General features: G+C 41.5%; 1 protein-coding gene across 2 annotated transcripts in view; it reads left to right on the top strand.

Moving 5' to 3' along the window:
- The window catches only part of UGGT1 (UDP-glucose glycoprotein glucosyltransferase 1), a 259452-nt gene that overhangs the window by 155520 nt on the left and 82945 nt on the right, over window positions 1-20987 (top strand). For both annotated transcript variants that reach the window (XM_053709747.1, XM_053709748.1), the window contains 2 exons: window positions 5672-5756; window positions 5847-5935. In XM_053709747.1, the coding sequence (XP_053565722.1) occupies window positions 5672-5756; window positions 5847-5935 (174 nt within the window). The remainder of the gene's footprint in view (window positions 1-5671; window positions 5757-5846; window positions 5936-20987) is intronic.

Below are 20987 nucleotides of genomic sequence, written 5' to 3' on the forward strand. Positions count from 1 at the left end.
ACCTCTGCAATTTGCCCTTGCATGCTGTAAATCAACTTCTGGGCCACATCCTGACTGATTGCAGCCCATTCTTGCATAATCAATGCTTGGAGTTTGTCAGAATATGTGGGTTTTTTTTGTTCACTTGCCTCTTGAGGATTGACCACAAGTTCTCAATGGGATTAAGGTCTGGGGAGTTTCCTGGCCATGGACCCAAAAATTTGATGTTTTGTTCCCCATGCCACTTAGTTATCACTTTTGCCTTATGGGAAGGTGCTCCATCATGCTGGAAAAGGCATTGTTCGTCAGCAAACTGTTCTTGGATGTTTGGGAGAAGTTGCTCTTGGAGGATGTTTTTGTACCTTTCTTTATTCATGGCTGTGTTCTTAGGCAAAATAGTGAGTGAACTCACTCCCTTGGCTGAGAAGCAACCCCACACATGAATGGTCTCAGGATGCTTTACTGTTGGCATGACACAGGACTGATGGTCTTCGCCTCACTGTGCGTGCAGATTCACTTACACCTGCCTGCTGCCATTCCTGAGCAAGCTCTGCACTGGTGGTGCCGAGTCCCAGAGCTGAATTAACTTTAGGTGAAGTTCCTGGTGCTTGCTGGACTTTCTTGGGCGCCCTGAAGCCTTCTTCACAACAATTAAACCTCTCTCCTTGAAGTTCTTGATGATCCGATAAATGGTTGATTTAGGTGCAATCTTAGTAGCAGCAATATCCTTGCATGTGAATCCCTTTTTGTGCAAAGCAATTATGACTGCATGTGTTTCCTTGCAGGTACAGAGGAAGAACAATGATTTCAAGCACCCCCCTCCTTTTAAAGCTTCAGTCTGTTATTCTAACTCAATCAGCATGACAGAGTGGTGTCCAACCTTGTCCTTGTCAACACTGACACCTGTATTCACAAGAAAATCACTGACATGATGTCAGCTGGTCCTTTTGTGGCAGGTCTGAAATGCAGTGGAAATGTTTTTTTGGGGACTAAGTTCATTTTCATGGAAAAGAGGGACTTTGCAATTGATTTGATCACTCTTCATAACATTCTGGAGTATATGCAAATTGTCATCATAAAAACTGAGGCAGCAAACTTTGTGAAAATTAATATTTGTGTCATTCTCAAAACTTTTGGCCAGGACTGTATATTAGCTCATATGGGCTTCATAGTGTCTTAATATTCATATGATATTTTAGTCCCAGGTGGTTTCTATTTCAACACACTGTGTATAACAGAAGTCACATTGTTAACTACATTGTGACAAAGGGGTTAATGCATATTTCTTTAGCGGCTACCATCATGACATGTGGTCACATAGATTTTTGTGACGGTTTAATCTCAAAGAGAGGAGAGTATTAGTTAGCCTAGTAACTATCTCCTTCCTTGCTAACCCGTGTCACTAACTGTCTCATATCTCATCTTGAAAGTCCTCTCACTACCTCAAGCTATCTTTCTCCAAAACTGAGCTCCTTATTTTACACCCTTCTTCCAAAATCTCCACCCCCCATGTCTCTATAACTGTTGATAACGCCATCATTACCCCAACCTCACATGCCCTATGTCTTGGGGTCACACTTGACTCAGATCTTTCTTTCACTCCTCACATTCAGTCCTTGGCTAAAGCCTGCCGCTTCCACCTTAAAAACATTGCTAAAATCAGACATTTCCTTACACAAGACACAACTAAAATTTTAATCCACTTTGACTTCCGGTGGGCGGCTCTAGAAGATGTAGAAATTCTCTTCTAATCCAGGCAATTTCGCCATTCTTCTATGCCATCTGCATCTCCCTTGACAGACAAGCTGTCCGGGAAACCTTGGCGGATAGAAGCATTCTCATCTCTTCTTCCCTGGAAGGCAATTTCTCGAGTTATGATCCGTAAGGGATTTCTGCGCAATGGAGTTGGAAAGGGACATTACTACACACAGATAACCTTGGCCTTTATGCCTGTGTTTGAGAGACTATTCCTTAGCTACAAAAGTTTGCACGCAGTGGTTCAGGCAACTGGAGAGTCTTTCCCCACAAGTAAGGATGAAGCACCGCTACTAGTAACTACCATCACGATAGCTAATAATGATCCGTGCTATCAACATCAGTCAGAGCATGACTCTGTATGTGATGCCATGTGGTCGGACGACACACAGCCTGACCCCCGCAATGGGGGAGCTCTACCCTGCATTCCTTGGATATCCTCCGTGTCTACTGGGGCTACTCACTGCAATTCAGAATCCTTTGGGAGGGCCTACACTTTAGAAGCTGCACAACATACCGCCTTCTTATACCTACCTATACAGATAAAGGACCGGCCCTTCATGTAGCCGGGACTCTGGATGACCGCAAATTCTGAACACATGAGGGAAAGATCTGCCCTGTATGGCGTGCACATACACACTGAACAGACGAGCGGATCCTGTGGCTGTTTGGGGCGATGCGGGCTGCCTAAAGAAACAGAGGGGATGTCAAATCAGAGACTCCTTGGAATACGATTGCAGAGCTAGGGGCATAGACTGATAGATCGCTGGAGCATTGTAATTGCGGGCTAATGTACTACTCTTGCAATCTATTTTCATTACATGCCTGCATCAGTATGTTATTTGTTGTTGTTTTTTTACAGGGGTATATTTCAGAGCTTGAACTAATGTGAATTTGCCTGCTTTATGTTTTAAATGTTATCTCCCATGCGCAACTTTGTTTGACAGGGCAACAGTATTTTTTGTTAATAGTCGGGCAGGGTGGGCTGGGCCCCCCCCCTCAGCCACTGTGGAGCTGTGTAGGACTAACTAACAAAATCCACTTTTGAAAGCTTGTTGTTTTGTGTCGTTATTATTTGATTGGCTTTATTGTTTACAGCTATAAGATTCTATTTAACCAGAGCCCTAATCAACTGAAATACTAGTGATTCTTTTTGGCTATAGGATGTGTGCAGTGCCTTGACACGCCTTTCTTAATACCTTCTGTGGCAGTAGAATGTTACCTGACTGCTGCACTTATAGGTCCACCCCATCTGCAGCAGCCATTTTACTACTGATGATATAAAGTGCAAGTTAAGTCGTTACCATCCCACTTTTAGCATATCCATATATTTAAGTCTGCAAAAATACTTTTTATCTATACAGTATCAGCTCTTGAAAGATATGTAACCCTATTTAGTCTGAAATATCAGCAATACCTCTTTTGATTTCTCTTATTGCATATATACAGGAACAACCTCATGCTGTACTACTCCCATAGTTCCTATAACATTATTTTTTTATATATTTTTTTTAGTCCTAACAAAATCCCCTTTGAACTGACACAAAGCTTTTGGTCAGGGAATAATCCTCACTGCTTCACCCCCAAAACCGCATTATAACTTGGAATGCATGTACCTAGCTAACTCCTCCATAGACTCTATTTTATCTCCTTTACACCGTGCTTATTACTACCAGTCCTACTTCATAAGAGCTGGTTATCAATCAATATCTTTGTACAATATTTATATATGCAAGCACTTTTAGGATTGTGTGATCAGCCCGTCTAGATGTCTGTCCTGTCTTCCATTGTACAGGCTGCAGTGTATTTCAGGTCGACTAAAACTCGCGCAATACTGTCATTCATTACGACCCTGAAACTCTAAATATGAGGTTTAACTACCCACTTGTTTTAGAGGGTGCAATATATAGCCATGTTCTTAGTGGGAGAAGGTACTGGTTTTGTTTTGCTTTATTTTATTGTTGTTTAGTTTAGTTTTGTTATGTTTTAAAAATAAAAAATTCCAACATTGTATGCAATTACCCCGCAAAAGGTAACCACTGAACCTATAATTGAAAGTTGAAGATTCTGCATCAGCTTAACTCTCATAATTTTAACATTGATCTGTCTGGGTCTTATCCACCCTTTCGCACATTATACAATGCTCCTCTGTGCGTGGTGTAAAGATGTGGAATATGTATGATTGTATGCATTGTTGGATATAAATAAACATTTAAAAGAAAAATAATTTAATCCACTCTCATCCTTTTCCGCCTCGACTACTCTGCAACTCCATCCTCTCTGGTCTCCCTAGCTGCCGCCTAGCTCCTTTGCAATCCATAATAAATGCCTCTGCCAGGCTCATCTTCCTTACACGTCGCTCTTCATCTGCCTCACCTCTCTGCCAATCTCTTCCTCTTGCCTCCAGGATTAAAGTGAAGGTAAACTTTGGTGAATGAAAGCCTGTTTTTTAAAAATACTAATAAAACAGGGGCACTTTCATTCATCAAAGTTTACAAATCAGCCGTTTTGATTAAAAACTTACCTTTTTTTCTTTTCACAGCCAGAGCAGCTTCCCCCTCCTGGAAACCCTCTCTTCACACGTTAGCAATGACTAATCCGGCTTCCTTCAATCACGGCTTTCCCCCCAGGGTAGTTATTGCCTGATGCCATACTGTTATTGGAGGAAGCTGGATTACTCATTGCTGACATGTGAATATAGGATTTCCAGGAGGGGGAAGCTGCTCTGCCTGTGAAAAGAAAAAAAAGGTAAGTTTTTAATCAAAATTGGCTGATTTGTAAACTTTAATGAATGAAAGTGCCCCTGTTTTTAATAGTATTTTTAAAAAAACGGGCTTTCATTCATCAATGTTTACCTTCACTTTAAACACAAAATTCTCACTCCCGTTTACAAGATTTCTCCACACTGGCTCCCATCTTATGGAACTCTCTGCCTCGCTCCACAAGACTCTCCCCTAGTTTTAAAAGCTTCAAGTGCTCCCTGAAGACTCTACTGTTCAGGGATGCATACAACCTACACTAACCTTCCTATCTCCACTGCTATCCCTTAAACCCCATAGCATGTAAGCCTATGAGCCCAGCTGTTTGTAGTCCACCTTTCTAAGAGCCGACTACAACAGTGCAACTCTCGACAGGACCCTCTACCCATTTAATCCCTGTAATTGTTTTTTATATACTAAACCCAATTTTTTTTTTCATGATTCAGATAGAGCATGCAATTTTAAACAGCTTTTTAATTTACTATTATCAATTTCTTTGTTCGCTTGCTATCTTTATTTTAAAAGCAGGAATTTAAAGTTTAGGAGTCTGACCATTTTTGTTTCAACACCTGGGTAATGCTTGCTTGATTGGTGGCTAAATGAAGCCACCAATAAGCAAGTGCTATCCAGGGTCCTGAACCTAAAATGGACCGGCTCTTTAAAGGGACCCTGAACCCAAATTCTTTCTTTCGTGATTCAGATAGATCATGCAATTTTAAGCAACTTTCTAATTTACTCCTATTATCATTTTTGTCTTCATTCTCTTGGTATCTTTATTTAAAAAGCAAGTTTGTAAGTTTAGAAGCAGGCCCATTTTTGGTGAACAACCTGGGTTGCTCTTGCTGTTTGGTGGATAAATTCACCCACCAATAAACAAGTGCTGTCCAGGGTCTGAATTGGCTGGCTCCTTAGCTTAAATGACTTCTTTTTCAAATAAAGATAGAAAGAGAGCAATGAAAAATTGATAATAGGAGTAAATTAGAAAGTTGCTTAAAATGGCATACTCTATGTGAATCAAAGAAAAAAAATTAGATTTAGTATCCTTTTAATTTGGGTTTAGTATCCCTTTAGGCTGGTTCTACAAAGGATTAAAATTAATTGTAGCATTCACTGATGTAGTATAAGCAAATGCGTGTCCCTGATTCATGTGCAAATGAGCGGATTTGTTTTTCTTCCAGTCATGATGGAACAGATTCACTTCCTGAGGCCTCAGAAGTGGTGGTTGTACTTCATGATTTCAGGAGCAAAATTATTAAAGTCAAGGTAATCTTACAGTATATTTGTTCTTTTTTTCCCATTGTTTAATAGCAGACAAAGAACTCATATTCATGTTTTCTTTTTCTTCTCTTATAGGTTCAGAAAAAGCCAGATAAGCTTAATGAAGATCTTCTTAGTGATGGTACTAGCGAGAATGAATCTGGATTCTGGGAATCTATCACATGGTACGTCACTGTATACTGGTTGTTAGGCTGGCAAAACAAAGCGTCTGGCCATGCTAGTAAATTCCATAACGTGCAAATGGGAGAAAGTAAAACGAGATGACACTGAAGGCAAATGAGAGGATTTTTTTCCCCTAAAATATTATTCATAATAAAATTATAAAAATAAGGTCTTCAAATTTTACCCTGAACAAATTCACATATGCACTGAGGATTATACACACATTGTTTTGCATCTTCATTAAACCAGCTCATTAAAATGAGCAAATGTAATGACATTAGACTGAGGTGGTTGTATACAGTTTAAAGCGACACAATTAACCCTTAGATGTGCATGACGACCCGTTGTCATCTCCCTCTTCCTCTCATGCCCTGTGACAAGAGGGTGGGGTCACCCTGCTGATCAGGGTGTAAGGAATAGCAAGCATGGCGGGGAGGGTTGCAAACATGTTACTTAACTCCCAGGACTCTTACAGGGGCATTTGAATGAGGAGAGTCTGCACTTTCAATTAATTGCATTCCCATGTAAGATGCAGGTAATAATAGGTGTAAAAATAATTACCTGCAGCAGCAATTAAAATGCTGTTTAACCTGAGACGGAGGGTGCTCTAATGGAGCCTCTATCTACACCATGTTTGGGCTAGAGGGACAAGACTCTCCTCTTTCAAATGAGGAAGTCCCTTGTCCCCACTAGGATCAGGTAATCACTGATCTTTTAGAGACGCTTTTTACACCATAAAAGGGTTTGAGACCCAGTTTAGAAGAGGGGGGACCCCATCTTTCCAGTGTGGACTCTGATACCCCTGTCATCAATTAGGTAGTTGGCTTAAAAATGGCATTTACTTATGTAATGCACTTACTGTATTGGGGGTAGTGGCCCAAAGTATCCTCTATCCACTTAAGACAGCATAACTTATACACAATACCTATTGCATTAAATATTACTTATTATCAAAAGAGGTGTCTCATTCCTCTTTTAAATAGCAGGTGATTGCTAATTGAAATATCAATCGCCTGCATACTAGGGGCTTTTTACAGTCTTCTGGGCTATAAAGGTGAGCCTAGCACCTCAAAATTGTACGATACAAGGCAAGTGATAATGAAATGTGAGAGACTCTTCTTTTAAAGAAGGGATCACAGATGGCTATCCGCTGACCACTGTTAACCATAAGCATATGCAACAACAATTTATAAACATAAACTTGAGACCCTTTTTCAAAAGCAGCAAGTCTGCTCTTTTAAATGAGTAGTTTGTGTCTGCCGTCTGCCAGCTGATTGTCATGGCGATGACAAATATCTCAAAACATTGGGGCCCATTTATCAAGCTATGTATGGAGCTTGAAGGGCCGTGTTTCTAGTGAGCCTTCAGAAACACCAGTTAAAGACCGCTGCTCCATAACCTGTCCGCCTGCTCTTATGAGGCGGACAGAGATCGCGGGAAATCAACCTGATCGAATACGATCGGGTTGATTGACACCCCCTGCTAGCGGCCAAAATTGCAGGGGGCGGCGTTGCACCAGCAGTTTAAAAGAGCTGCTGGTGCAATGCTGAATGCGGAGAGCGTATTGCTCTCCACATTCAGCGATGTCTGTCGAACATGATCCGCTGATCGGATCATGTCGTACAGACATTACATAAATAGGCCCCATTGGCTCTATTTGGGAGTTACAGCACATTTTATTACCAGCTTACCATGAGAGTGATAGCCACAGTAAGAATAATAACCTGTCAGTAACCTCTAGCCTCATTTTTTGAGTTTTTGATGTTATGGCTCATAAATGCATGTTTCTTTGAACTAAAAAAAAAAATATTTTTGAAAATTCTATATAAGATGACTTTTTGTAGAACTTCTTTTTTTTTTGTTGCTAAGCTGAGTTAGAACAGGGGTAAGAATTGCATGAATTGTGAAAATAGGTTGTCACCCTTTTGGGAGATCAGAATTGTGTGTAGTTTTATATGTATCTAATATTTGTATGGTTAGATATTTTATAATACGGTGCATAGTTCCAAAACTAGTAAAGTTTATCTCCTGATTTTCAATTACCAGTTCATATTGAAAATATAGATATCCTGAATTTTGGTGTATTTTTTTTATTTTATTTTTTTGCATTTCATACGATGATGCTTTTCTATATTATATTTCCTTCTTAATATAAGGAGAGTCCACGGCTTCATACCTTACTGTTGGGAAATACTGAACCTGGCCACCAGGAGGAGGCAAATACACCCAAGCCAAAGGCTTAAATACCTCTACCATTTCCCCCATCCCCCAGTCATTCTTTGCCTTTCGTCACAGGAGGATGGCAGAGAAGTGTCAGAAGATTTCGGAGTAGATCCTTAGGAGGGGTATTTGCCCTTCGATATGGGACTGGAGTTTTAAGTAGTCTTGTCAGCCTCTCAGTGAGAGCATTGACGAAAGTTAGATTCTGGAAATGCAAAGAGAGTCTTTCTGCGAACCCATCCAGACTGCCTGCTAACAGCTCCTTAAGCAATCAGTGTTGATGAGTTTCACTGCCTGCTTTTTCTTCACTCAAGTCCATGTCAGGAGCGATGCTACAAGACTGTCACACTTGAGAGGCTGTGTTTCTGTTCCACAGCATGGATTCTGGTAAGATCGTTTCAATTCTAACATATGTATAAAATGCTAGAAGACAGGGTCACAGTGTGACTCCTTTTATCTTAATAGAATCATGGGTTAATATCTCCTGAGGGAGGTTATTGAACAGGAGGGATTAATCAAATGTGATGCTTTGATTTTATGCTGCTTTATATGTGAGATTTCATTGGGCTCATAGACTGTTAGTGGCTGGAACACAAAGGTTTTTACTTTCACTTTGAACGCTGCGCAGCTTGTAGCTTGGCATGCTTTTTCTCATAGCAGGGGTGGTCATTCCTTGCGCACCACGTGACCGGGAGTGGTCACACTTTCATTTCCTGACCAAACTAGCTGTTGGAGAAGACATTTTTTTCCTCTGTTTTGCTTGGGTCTAGGAAGTGGTGAGTGCCCCAGCCATTGGGAGTTTAAAGGTGCCGTTTTTGTGAGAAATAAAAAGATTGTTTTATTCTGTGTCCTACTGTGATTAGCGCAAGCTATGGAGGATTCTGATATTCTTGAGGGTACTCCCTCTTTTTTAAATAGTAATACCTGTTTATATTGTGAGGAAGCCTTGGTATGCCCACCCTCTCAACGGTGTTCCACATGTATCAACAAAGTTATTATATCTAAGAAGGTTAACCCCTTTAGTACCACTGAGCCGTCCACCTCTGAGAACTCACCGTCCCGTGAGGTGCATACCCATCAGTCATCTCCCTCATCACATGCAGCTTCCCGTAGCACGCCTGATCCTCCAGCTTGAGGGAGCCTTTAACCAGACTTTACTGCGCAGTTAAAGACGGCGGTGTCTGGGGCCCTTAGTGCTTTACCTCGCCCTGCCAAGCAAAAGGTAAAACATAGCTCTCCTGTCCAGGGGTCATCAGGTGATTTATTGGATTTATCTGTTTTTCAATTATCCAAGGATGGGTCACACTCTGAGTCTTCAGAGGGTGAACTCTCTGGATCGTAGTCTGCTACCTCTAGGACTCTAGCTGCAGAGGAACCAGCTTTTTGATTTAAGATTGAACACATGTTTTATTCTAAAGGATGTTCTGTCTACATTAGAGGTTCCAGAGGCCAAGCTGCTTGATGAACCTTTGATCCCGAAATTAGACAGAGTTTACGAGGACAGGGTAGTGCCGTTTAACTTTTTCTGTACCTCTAAAAGTGGTGAACATTATTAAGAACAAGTGGGATAGGATTTGATCTTCCTTTTCCCCTTCGTCTTCCTTTAAAAACTTATTCCTGGACTCTCAATTGGAGTTGTGGGGTTCCGTCCCTAAGGTGGATGTTTTTATCTCCACACTGGCTAAGCGTACTACTATCCCACTTGAGGATAGTTTGTCGTTCAGTGAGCCGATGGATAAGAAGATGGAAACTTTTCTCAGAAAAATGTTTCAGCATGCGGAATACTTGTTTCAACCGGCAGTGGCTGTTGCCTCAGTTGCTGGAGCTGCGGCCTATTGGTGCGACTCCTTATCGGATTTGATCGAGGTGGAGGGTCCCCTCAACATTATCCAAGTAAGAATTAAGGCCTTGAGAATTGTTAATTCTTTTATCTGTGATGACAAACATGCAGATCATTCACCTAAATGCTAAGATTTCTGTTTTTTCAGTGCAGACCCATCGGGCGCTCTGGCTGAAATTCTGGTCTGCGGATATGACTTCTAAGTCTACACACCTTACCCTTCCTTTTAAGAAAAATGTTTTATTTGGTCCAGGCTTGGACTCCATTATCTCCATGGTTACAGGGGGCAAGGGTGCCTTCCTACCACAGGATAAAAAGAACAAGTCTAAGGGATAAGGCTCCAATTTTCGTTCCTTTCGTTCTGAGAAATCGCAACGACAACAGTCCTCCTCTAAGCCTGAGCAAGCCAAGAGTACTTGGAAGCCGGCTCAATCCTGGAATAAATCCAAGCAGGACAAAAAGCTTGCCGAGACCAAATCTGCATGAAGGGGCGGCCCCCTGATCCTGCGCTGGATTGTGTAGGGGGCAGACTGGTTGGTTCAGGGACATGCAGGTTCATAGGTCCTGGAGGTCATAGCTCAGGGATACAACATAGGTTTCAAATCTCAACTACCCAAGGATCACTTCCAGTTCCTAAGGTTTGTTTTCCTGGACCAGCACTTCCAGTTTATTGCACTTCCGTTTGGTCTACCTACTGCTCCAAGAATCTTTATGAAGGTTGCCAGAACCCGGGGTATAGCAGTAGCTCCCTACTTGGACGATATTCTGGTACAAGCACCATCTTTTCATCTGGCGGAGGACCATTCGGTATCTCTTCTCTCTCTTCTTCGATCTCATGGATGGAAGATAAACTTAGAAAAGAGTTCTCTGATTCCAAGCACCAGGGTAGAATTCCTGGGTACTATAATAGACTCCATGAGTATATTTCTAACAGACCAGAGACGTTGCAAGCTAGCTTCAGGCTTGTCTTGCCCTCCGTACCTCCTTAAGGCCATCTGTGGCTCAGTGTATGCAGGTAATTGGTCTCATGCTGTCCAGCATGGACATAATTCCCTTTGCCAGGTTCCATCTCAGACCATTACAACCGTGCATGCTGAGGCAGTGGAACATTTGGATCTGTCTCAACAGATTTCCGTGGAAAACCGGTCGAGAGACTCAATCTCTTGGTGGCTCTGTCCAGATCATCTGTCCCGAGGGACATCCTTTCTTAGACCATCCTGGGAGATTGTGACTACAGACGCAAGTCTGTCAGAATGGGGAGCAGTTTGGGGTGCCAGGAAGGCACAGGGCCTGTGGTCTCAGGAGGAACGCTCCCACCGATCAACATTCTGGAACTTCGAGCCATCTTCAATGCTCTAAAGGCTTGGCCTCTTCTGGGTTTGTCACGGTTTATCAGATTCCAATCAGACAATATAACCTCGGTGGCTTACATCAACCATCAGGGTGGAACAAGAAGCTCCCTGCAATGAGGGAAGCAATTCGGATTCTGGAGTGGGCAGAGGAGTGGGCAGCTGTCAGCGATCCACATTTTGGGTGTGGACAACTGGAAAGTGGATTTTCTCAGCAGACAATCCTTTCATCCGGGGGAATGGTCTCTCCATCCTAAAGTGTTTGCAGAGATATGCTACAGGTGGGGGATGCCGGAGATAGATCTCATGGCGTCTCGTCTCAATACTAATCTACCCAGATATGGGTCGAGGTCCAGGGATCCTCAGACGTAGCTAATAGATGCATTAGCAGTGCCTTGGAGCTTCAGTCTAATTTACCTTTTTCCGCCGTTACCACTTCTTCCTTGTATAGTGGCCAGCATCAAGCAGGAGCAGGCATCAGTGATACTGATTGCTCCCTCATGGCCACGAAGGACGTGGTTCGCGGATCAGGTGGGGATGTCATCTTCTCCACGGAAGTTACCTTGTTGCAGGGATCTGCTGGAGCAAGGTCCTTTTGTTCATCAAAATCTAGATTCTCTGAGGCTGACTGCGTGGAGATTGAACACTTAGTCCTAGCCAAGAGAAGTTTTTCTGAGAGAGTTATTGATACTCTCATTCAAGCTTGTAAGCCGGTTACTTTTCGCATCTATCATAAGGTGTGGAGAACCTATTTATTCTGGTGTGAAGAGCGTGTATTCCCCTGGCATAAAGTTAAGGTTGCCAGGATCCTATCATTTCTCCAGGATGGACTGGAAAAGGGTCTTTCTGCCAGTTCCCTGAGGGGACAGATTTCGGCCCTGTTTGTTTTATTTCACAAGAGGCTCTCGGAGCTTCCAGATGTACAGTCTTTTGTTAAGGCTCAGATTAGGATCCGGCCTATGTTCAGATCTAAGGCTCATCCCTGGAGTCTGAATCTTGTTCTTAAGGTTTTGCAGCGGGCTCCGTTTGAGCCTATGCATGAAATTGACATTAAGTTTTTATCCTGGAAGTTTCTTTTTCTACTGGCTATTGCTTCAGCGCGCAGAGTATCTGAGATTGCCGCCTTGCAATGCGAGCCTCCTTATCTGGTGTTTCATTCTGATAAGGCTGTCCTACGTACTAAGTTAGGGTTTCTCCCTATGGTCGTGTCAGACCGCAACATCAATCAAGAGATTGTGTCCTAATCCTCCTCCTTCTTTGAAGGAGCGTTTGCTTCATAATTTGGATGTGGTTCGAGCCTTGAAGTTCTATCTGCAGGCTACTAAGGATTTTAGACAAACTCCTTCCTTGTTTGTTGCACATTCTGGGAAGCGTAAGGGGCAAAAGGTCTCTGCGACTTCCTTGTCTTTTTGGTTAAGGAGCGTTATCCGCTTAGCTTATGAGACAGCGGGACATAAGCCTCCTCAGTGAATTACGGCTCATTCTACTAGAGCAGTGGCTTCCTCTTGGGCCTTTAAGAACAAGGCCTCTATGGATCAGATTTGTAAGGCGGCTACCTGGTCCTCCTTACACACTTTTTACAAGTTTGATGTTTTTGCTTCTGCTGAAGCAGCCTTTGGGAGAAAGGTTTTGCAGGCTGTGGTGCCCTCAGATTAGGGTCCGCCACTCTTTTTGTCCGGACTCTCCTTATATTAAGAAGGAAAACATAAATTATGCTTACCAGATAATTTCATTTCCTTCTGTATAAGGAGAATCCACGGCCCCTGCCCATGTTCTCCGATTGGCGGCCCCCTAAATTGTAATTTTCTTCTGGCACCTTTTATACTCTGATATTTCTCCTACTATTCCTTGTTCCCTCAGCAGAATGATTGGGGGATGGGGGAAGTGGGAGAGGTATTTGAGCCTTTGGCTGTGGTGTCTTTGCCTCCTCCTGGTGGCCAGGTTCAGTATTTCCCAACAGTAAGGAATGAAGCCGTGGACTCTTCTTATACAGAAGGAAATGAAATTATCTGGTAAGCATAATTTATGTTTTCTGCAAAGTCAAGTTATTTTCTAAAAATGCTTGGTTCACTGAATAAAACAAGGTATAGTTTGTGTGGGTACCTCACATAAAAAAAGTAAAATTTTGTTGTGTGGATGCAATTGCTATGCAATTGAAAACACCTCTGCCATAGGGGTGTGAAAATGGTTCAGCAGGGAAAGGGTTAAGAGATAATTGCCAAAAACTTGACTTTCGAGCATCCTGGAATAAAGTTTAAAGGGGCAGTAAAATCAAAACTAAACTTTCACATTTCAGCTACAGTGTGTACAATTTCCAATGTATTTCTGTAATCAAATTTGCTTCATTCTGTTGGTATCTTTTGCTGAAGTGTAAACCTAGGTAGGCACATAGTTGCTCAAGAGCATGCATGTGTCTTTAGCACTCTGTCGGAGTAGTGTTTGCAACAATGTATAACATTGCTATAAACATTGTTGAAAACTGTTACCATATAGTGCTAAAGACACATGCACTCTCCTAAGCATTTATGTGCCTATCTAGGTTTACTCATCAACAAAGAATATAAAGAAGAAAATAAATGTATTTCCAATTGCATGGAGAGTCCACAAATCCATTCTAATTACTAGTGGGAATTCAACTCCTGGCCACCAGGAGGAGGCCAAGAACACCCCAGCAAAGCTATAGGTATCCCTCCCACTTCCCATAATCCCCAGTCATTCTTTGCCTTTGTACATCATGGAGGTGTGCGAAGATAGTGTCTGAAGAAAATTAATCCTTTAATGGGTAGTTTCCCTGCAAGCAAGGATTAGGGCAATGCTGTGTCCATGTAATCCACTTCAGTAAAAGTTATGGTGGCTATTAGCAGTTGGAGGTCGGCAAGGTAGTCCTTGCTTCTCCAACAATTTATGCTAACCCCTATATGGAAAACCAGGGTTGGTTACTCTGCTTATCCTTTTTCTCCAGGTCACTGTCAGAAGTCGTCTAGATCTGTCAGACCTGAAATGTGGTGCCTGCCATGCAGTTGAAGCTCCAAGGTCCCTGTCAGGATGAAGATTTTACTGTCAGACCTGGGGCTGCTGAGAAAGCTGCAAGACGTAAGTCCCTGGATTCCCTTATCCCTCTATGGCTTGTGGTCTAAGTGAGGGGTGGCTTAACAGCTAATGGTGGGGGATTTTTGCCATTTTGCTGATTTAATCCCTCAGTAGAGGCAGGCACTGTTAAAAACTACCTTAGAAGCATTTGTTTCTTATGAAGCTAATAGGTTTAGCTTCTTAATGCCAGTATGTTTATTTTTTCAGTGGCGGTGCCTCTGTTTACAACATTAGCTCTTATATGGCAGATGCAGTGTTGGGCACTATACCGGTGTATATATAGGAGCTTCTGTTATACACCTGATACAGCCTTAGATCTTCTGTCCTACAGTGGTACTGGGATCGCTCTTGGGTGTCATTTTATTTGACGTGATCACTATGTGCATTTTTAAACTCAGTCCCCATAGCCCCCCAATGTAAGGGCACATTTCAGTAGTGTGTGCAGTAATCTTTTTTTTTTTTTTCTGGGCAGCACCATTTTATGTTTTTTTCATGTAATTAGCAAGAGTCCATGAGCTAGTGACGTATGGGATATACATTCCTACCAGGAGGGGCAAAGTTTCCCAAACCTCAAAATGCCTATAAATACACCCCTCACCACACCCCAAATCAGTTTTACAAACTTTGCCTCCTATGGAGGTGGTGAAGTAAGTTTGTGCTAGATTCTACGTTGATATGCGCTCCGCAGCAGGTTGGAGCCCGGTTATCCTCTCAGCGTGCAGTGAATGTCAGAGGGATGTGAGGAGAGTATTGCCTATTTGAATTCAATGATCTCCTTCTACGGGGTCTATTTCATAGGTTCTCTGTTATCGGTCGTAGAGATTCATCTCTTACCTCCCTTTTCAGATCGACGATATACTCTTATTTATATACCATTACCTCTGCTGATTTTCGTTTCAGTACTGGTTTGGCTTTCTACAACATGTAGATGAGTGTCCTGGGGTAAGTAAGTCTTATTTTCTGTGACACTCTAAGCTATGGTTGGGCACTTTTTTATAAAGTTCTAAATATATGTATTCAAACATTTATTTGCCTTGACTCAGGATGTTCAACATTCCTTATTTCAGACAGTCAGTTTCATATTTGGGATAATGCATATGAATAAATCAATTTTTTTCTTACCTTAAAAATTTGACTTTTCCCTGTGGGCTGTTAGGCTCGCGGGGGCTGAAAATGCTTCATTTTATTGCGTCATTCTTGGCGCTGACTTTTGGCGCAAATTTTTTTTTTCTGTTTCCGGCGTCATACGTGTCGCCGGAAGTTGCGTCATTTTTGACGTTCTTTTGCGCCAAAAGTGTCGGCGTTCCGGATGTGGCGTCATTTTTGGCGCCAAAAGCATTTAGGCGCCAAATAATGAGGGCGTCATTTTTGGCGCTAAAAAAATATGGGCGTCACTATTGTCTCCACATTATTTAAGTCTCATTTTTTATTGCTTCTGGTTGCTAGAAGCTTGTTCACTGGCATTTTTTCCCATTCCTGAAACTGTCATTTAAGGAATTTGATCAATTTTGCTTTATAAGTTGTTTTTTCTATTACATATTGCAAGATGTCCCACGTTGAAACTGAGTCAGAAGATACTTCTGGAAAATCGCTGCCTGGGGCTGGAGCTACCAAATCTAAGTGTATCTGCTGTAAACTTATGGTATCTGTTCCTCCAGCTGTTGTTTGTACTGTTTGTCATGACAAACTTGTTAATGCAGATAATATTTCCTTTAGTACTGTTACATTACCTGTTGCTGTTCTGTCAACATCTAATACTCAGAGTGTTCCTGATAACATAAGAGATTTTGTTTCTAAATCCATTAAGAAGGCTATGTCTGTTATTCCTCCTTCTAGTAAACGTAAAAAGTCTTTTAAAACTTCTCATTTTTCAGATGAATTTTTAAATGAACATCATCATTCTGATTCTGATAATGGTTCTTCTGGTTCAGAGGATTCTGTCTCAGAGGTTGATGCTGATAAATCTTCATATTTATTTAAAATGGAATTTATTCGTTTTTTACTTAAAGAAGTCCTAATTGCATTAGAAATTGAGGATTCTGGTCCTCTTGATACTAAATCTAAACGTTTAGATAAGGTTTTTAAATCTCCTGTAGTTATTCCAGAAGTTTTTCCTGTCCCTAGTGCTATTTCTGAAGTAATTTCCAGGGAATGGAATAATTTGGGTAATTCATTTACTCCTTCTAAACGTTTTATCCTGTGCCATCTGACAGATTAGAGTTTTGGGACAAAATCCCTAAGGTTGATGGGACTGTCTCTACTCTTGTTAAGCGTACTACTATTCCTACGGCAGATGGTACTTCCTTTAAGGATCCTTTAGATATGAAAATTGAATCCTTTCTAAGAAAAGCTTACTTGTGTTCAGGTAATCTTCTTAGACCTGCTATATCTTTAGCGGATGTTGCTGCAGCTTCATCTTTTTGGTTAGAAGCTTTAGCGCAACAAGTAACAGATCATAATTCTCATAGCATTATTATTCTTCTTCAACATGCTAATAATTTTATTTGTGATGCCATCTTTGATACCATTAGAGTTGATGTCAGGTATATGTCTCTAGCTATTTTAGCTAGAAGAGCTTTATGGCTTAAAACTTATGTTATGTCTTCTAAGTCTACTCTGCTTTCCCTTTCTTTCCAGGGTAATAATCGTTTTCGTTCCTTTTGTCACAACAAGGAACAAAAACCTGATCCTTCATCCTCAGGAGCGGTATCAGTTTGGAAACCATCTCCAGTCTGGAATAAATCCAAGCCTTTTAGAAAATCAAAGCCAGCTCCTAAGTCCACATGAAGGTGCGGCCCTCATTCCAGCTCAGCTGGTAGGGGGCAGATTACGTTTTTTCAAAGAAATTTGGATCAATTCCGTTCACAATCTTTGGATTCAGAACATTGTTTCAGAAGGGTACAGAATTGGCTTCAAGATGAGGCCTCCTGCAAAGAGATTTTTTTCTTTCCCGTGTCCCTGTAAACCCAGCGAAGGCTCAAGCATTTCTGAAATGTGTTTCAGATCTAGAGTTGACTGGAGTAATTATGCCAGTTCCAGTTCTGGAACAGGGACTGGGGTTTTATTCAAATCTCTTCATTGTACCAAAGAAGGAAAATTCCTTCAGACCAGTTCTGGATCTAAAAATATTGAATCGTTATGTAAGGATACCAACATTCAAAATGGTAACTGTAAGGACTATCCTGCCTTTTGTTCAGCAAGTGCATTATATGTCTACAATAGATTTACAGGATGCATATCTGCATATTCTGATTCATCCAGATCACTATCAGTTTCTGAGATTCTCTTTCCTAGACAAGCATTACCAGTTTGTGGCTCTGCCGTTTGGCCTAGCTACAGCTCCAAGAATTTTTACGAAGGTTCTCGGTGCCCTTCTGTCTGTAATCAGAGAAACAGGGTATTGTGGTATTTCCTTATTTGGACGATATCTTGGTACTTGCTCAGTCTTCACATTTAGCAGAATCTCATACGAATCGACTTGTGTTGTTTCTTCAACATCATGGTTGGAGGATCAATTTACCAAAAAGTTCATTGATTCCTCAGACACAGGTAACCTTTTTTAGGTTTTCAGATAGATTCAGTGTCCATGACTCTATCTTTGACAGACAAGAGACGTCTAAAATTGATATCAGCTTGTCGAAACCTTCAGTCACAATCATTCCCTTCGGTAGCCTTATGCATGGAAATTCTAGGTCTTATGACTGCTGCATCGGACACGATCCCCTTTGCTCGTTTTCACATGCGGCCTCTTCAGCTCTGTATGCTGAACCAGTGGTGCAGGGATTACACAAAGATATCTCAATTAATATCTTTAAAACCGATTGTACGACACTCTCTGACGTGGTGGACAGATCACCATCGTTTAGTTCAGGGGGCTTCTTTTGTTCTTCCGACCTGGTCTGTAATTTCAACAGATGCAAGCCTTACAGGTTGGGGAACTGTGTGGGGGTCTCTGACAGCACAAGGGGTTTGGGAATCTCAGGAGGTGAGATTACCGATCAATATTTTGGAACTCCGTGCAATTTTCAGAGCTCTTCAGTCTTGGCCTCTTCTAAAGAGAGAATCGTTCTTTTGTTTTCAGACAGACAATGTCACAACTGTGGCATACATCAATCATCAAGGAGGGACTCACAGTCCTCTGGCTATGAAAGAAGTATCTCGAATGCTGGTATGGGCGGAATCCAGCTCCTGTCTAGTTTCTGCGGTTCTTATCCCAGGTATAGACAATTGGGAAGCGGATTATCTCAGTCGCCAAACGTTACATCCGGGCGAATGGTCTCTTCACCCAGAGGTATTTCTTCAGATTGTTCAAATGTGGGGACTTCCAGAAATAGATTTGATGGCCTCTCATTTAACAAGAAACTTCCCAGGTATCTGTCCAGATCCAGGGATCCTCAAGCGGTAGCAGTGGATGCATTGTCACTTCCTTGGAAGTATCATCCTGTCTATATCTTTCCGCCTCTAGTTCTTCTTCCAAGAGTAATCTCCGAAATTCTGAAGGAATGCTCGTTTGTTCTGCTGGTAGCTCCAGCATGGCCTCACAGTTTTTGGTATGCGGATCTTGTCCGGATGGCCTCTTGCCAACCGTGGACTCTTCCGTTAAGGCCAGACCTTCTGTCGCAAGGTCCTTTTTTTCCATCAGGATCTCAAATCCTTAAATTTAAAGTTATGGAGATTGAACGCTTGATTCTTAGTCAAAGAGGTTTCTCTGACTCTGTGATTAATACTATGTTACAGGCTCGTAAATCTGTATCTAGGGAGATATATTATAGAGTCTGGAAGACTTATATTTCTCATCATTTTTCCTGGCATTCTTTTAGAATTCCGAGAATTTTACAATTTCTTCAGGATGGTTTGGATAAAGGTTTGTCTGCAAGTTCCTTGAAAGGACAAATCTCTGCTCTTTCTGTTCTTTTTCACAGAAAGATTGCTAATCTTCCTGATATTCATTGTTTTGTACAAGCTTTGGTTTGTATAAAACCTGTCATTAACTCAATTTCTCCTCCTTGGAGTTTGAATTTGGTTCTGTGGGCTCTTCAAGCTCCTCCGTTTGAACCTATGCATTCATTGGACATTAAATTACTTTCTTGGAAAGTTTTGTTCCTTTTGGCCATATCTTCTGCCAGAAGAGTTTCTGAATTATCTGCTCTTTCTTGTGAGTCTCCTTTTCTGATTTTTCACCAGGATAAGGTGGTGTTGCGAACTTCTTTTAAATTTTTACCTAAGGTTGTGAATTCCAACAACATTAGTAGAGAAATTGTGGTTCCTTCATTATGTCCTAATCCTAAGAATTCTAAGGAGAAATCATTGCATTCTTTGGATGTAGTTAGAGCTTTGAAATATTATGTTGAAGCTACTAAGAATTTCCGAAAGACTTCTAGTCTATTTGTTATCTTTTCCGGTTCTAGGAAAGGTCAGAAGGCCTCTGCCATTTCTTTGGCATCTTGGTTGAAATCTTTAATTCATCATGCTTATGTCGAGTCGGGTAAAACTCCGCCTCAAAGGATTACAGCTCATTCTACTAGGTCAGTTTCTACTTCCTGGGCGTTTAGGAATGAAGCTTCGGTTGATCAGATTTGCAAAGCAGCAACTTGGTCTTCTTTGCATACTTTTACTAAATTCTACCATTTTGATGTGTTTTCTTCTTCTGAAGCTGTCTTTGGTAGAAAAGTACTTCAGGCAGCTGTTTCAGTTTGAATCTTCTGCTTATATTTTCAGTTTTTTTCTTTATAAGATTTAAACTTTATTTTTGGGTGTGGATTTTTTTCAGCGGAATTGGCTGTCTTTATTTTATCCCTCCCTCTCTAGTGACTCTTGCGTGGAAGATCCACATCTTGGGTAGTCATTATCCCATACGTCACTAGCTCATGGACTCTTGCTAATTACATGAAAGAAAACATAATTTATGTAAGAACTTACCTGATAAATTCATTTCTTTCATATTAGCAAGAGTCCATTAGGCCCACCCTTTTTTTGTGGTGGTTATGATTTTTTTGTATAAAGCACAATTATTCCAATTCCTTATATTTATGCTTCGCACTTTTTTCTTATCACCCCACTTCTTGGCTATTCGTTAAACTGATTTGTGGGTGTGGTGGGGGGTGTATTTATAGGCATTTTAAGGTTTGGGAAACTTTGCCCCTCCTGGTAGGAATGTATATCCCATACGTCACTAGCTCATGGACTCTTGCTAATATGAAAGAAATGAATTTATCAGGTAAGTTCTTACATAAATTATGTTTTTTGTCTTGGTTCGTCGTGACTCTTCCCGCCTCTGGCAGTGTTTTTGGTGCACTTTGCCTGATACCTTGCATCAGGCATTTAGTCTATCTACTCCGGGTGGTTTCCATGAAGAATTGAGACCTTCCTTTTCTTTCATGTAATTAGCAAGAGTCCATGAGCTAGTGACGTATGGGATATACATTCCTACCAGGAGGGGCAAATTTTCCCAAACCTTAAAATGCCTATAAATACACCTCTCACCACAACCACAATTCAGTTTTACAAACTTTGCCTCCCGTGGAGGTGGTGAAGTAACTTTGTGCTAGATTCTAC

This window comes from Bombina bombina, chromosome 4 (assembly GCF_027579735.1).
Source record: "Bombina bombina isolate aBomBom1 chromosome 4, aBomBom1.pri, whole genome shotgun sequence".
Lineage (NCBI taxonomy): Eukaryota > Metazoa > Chordata > Amphibia > Anura > Bombinatoridae > Bombina > Bombina bombina.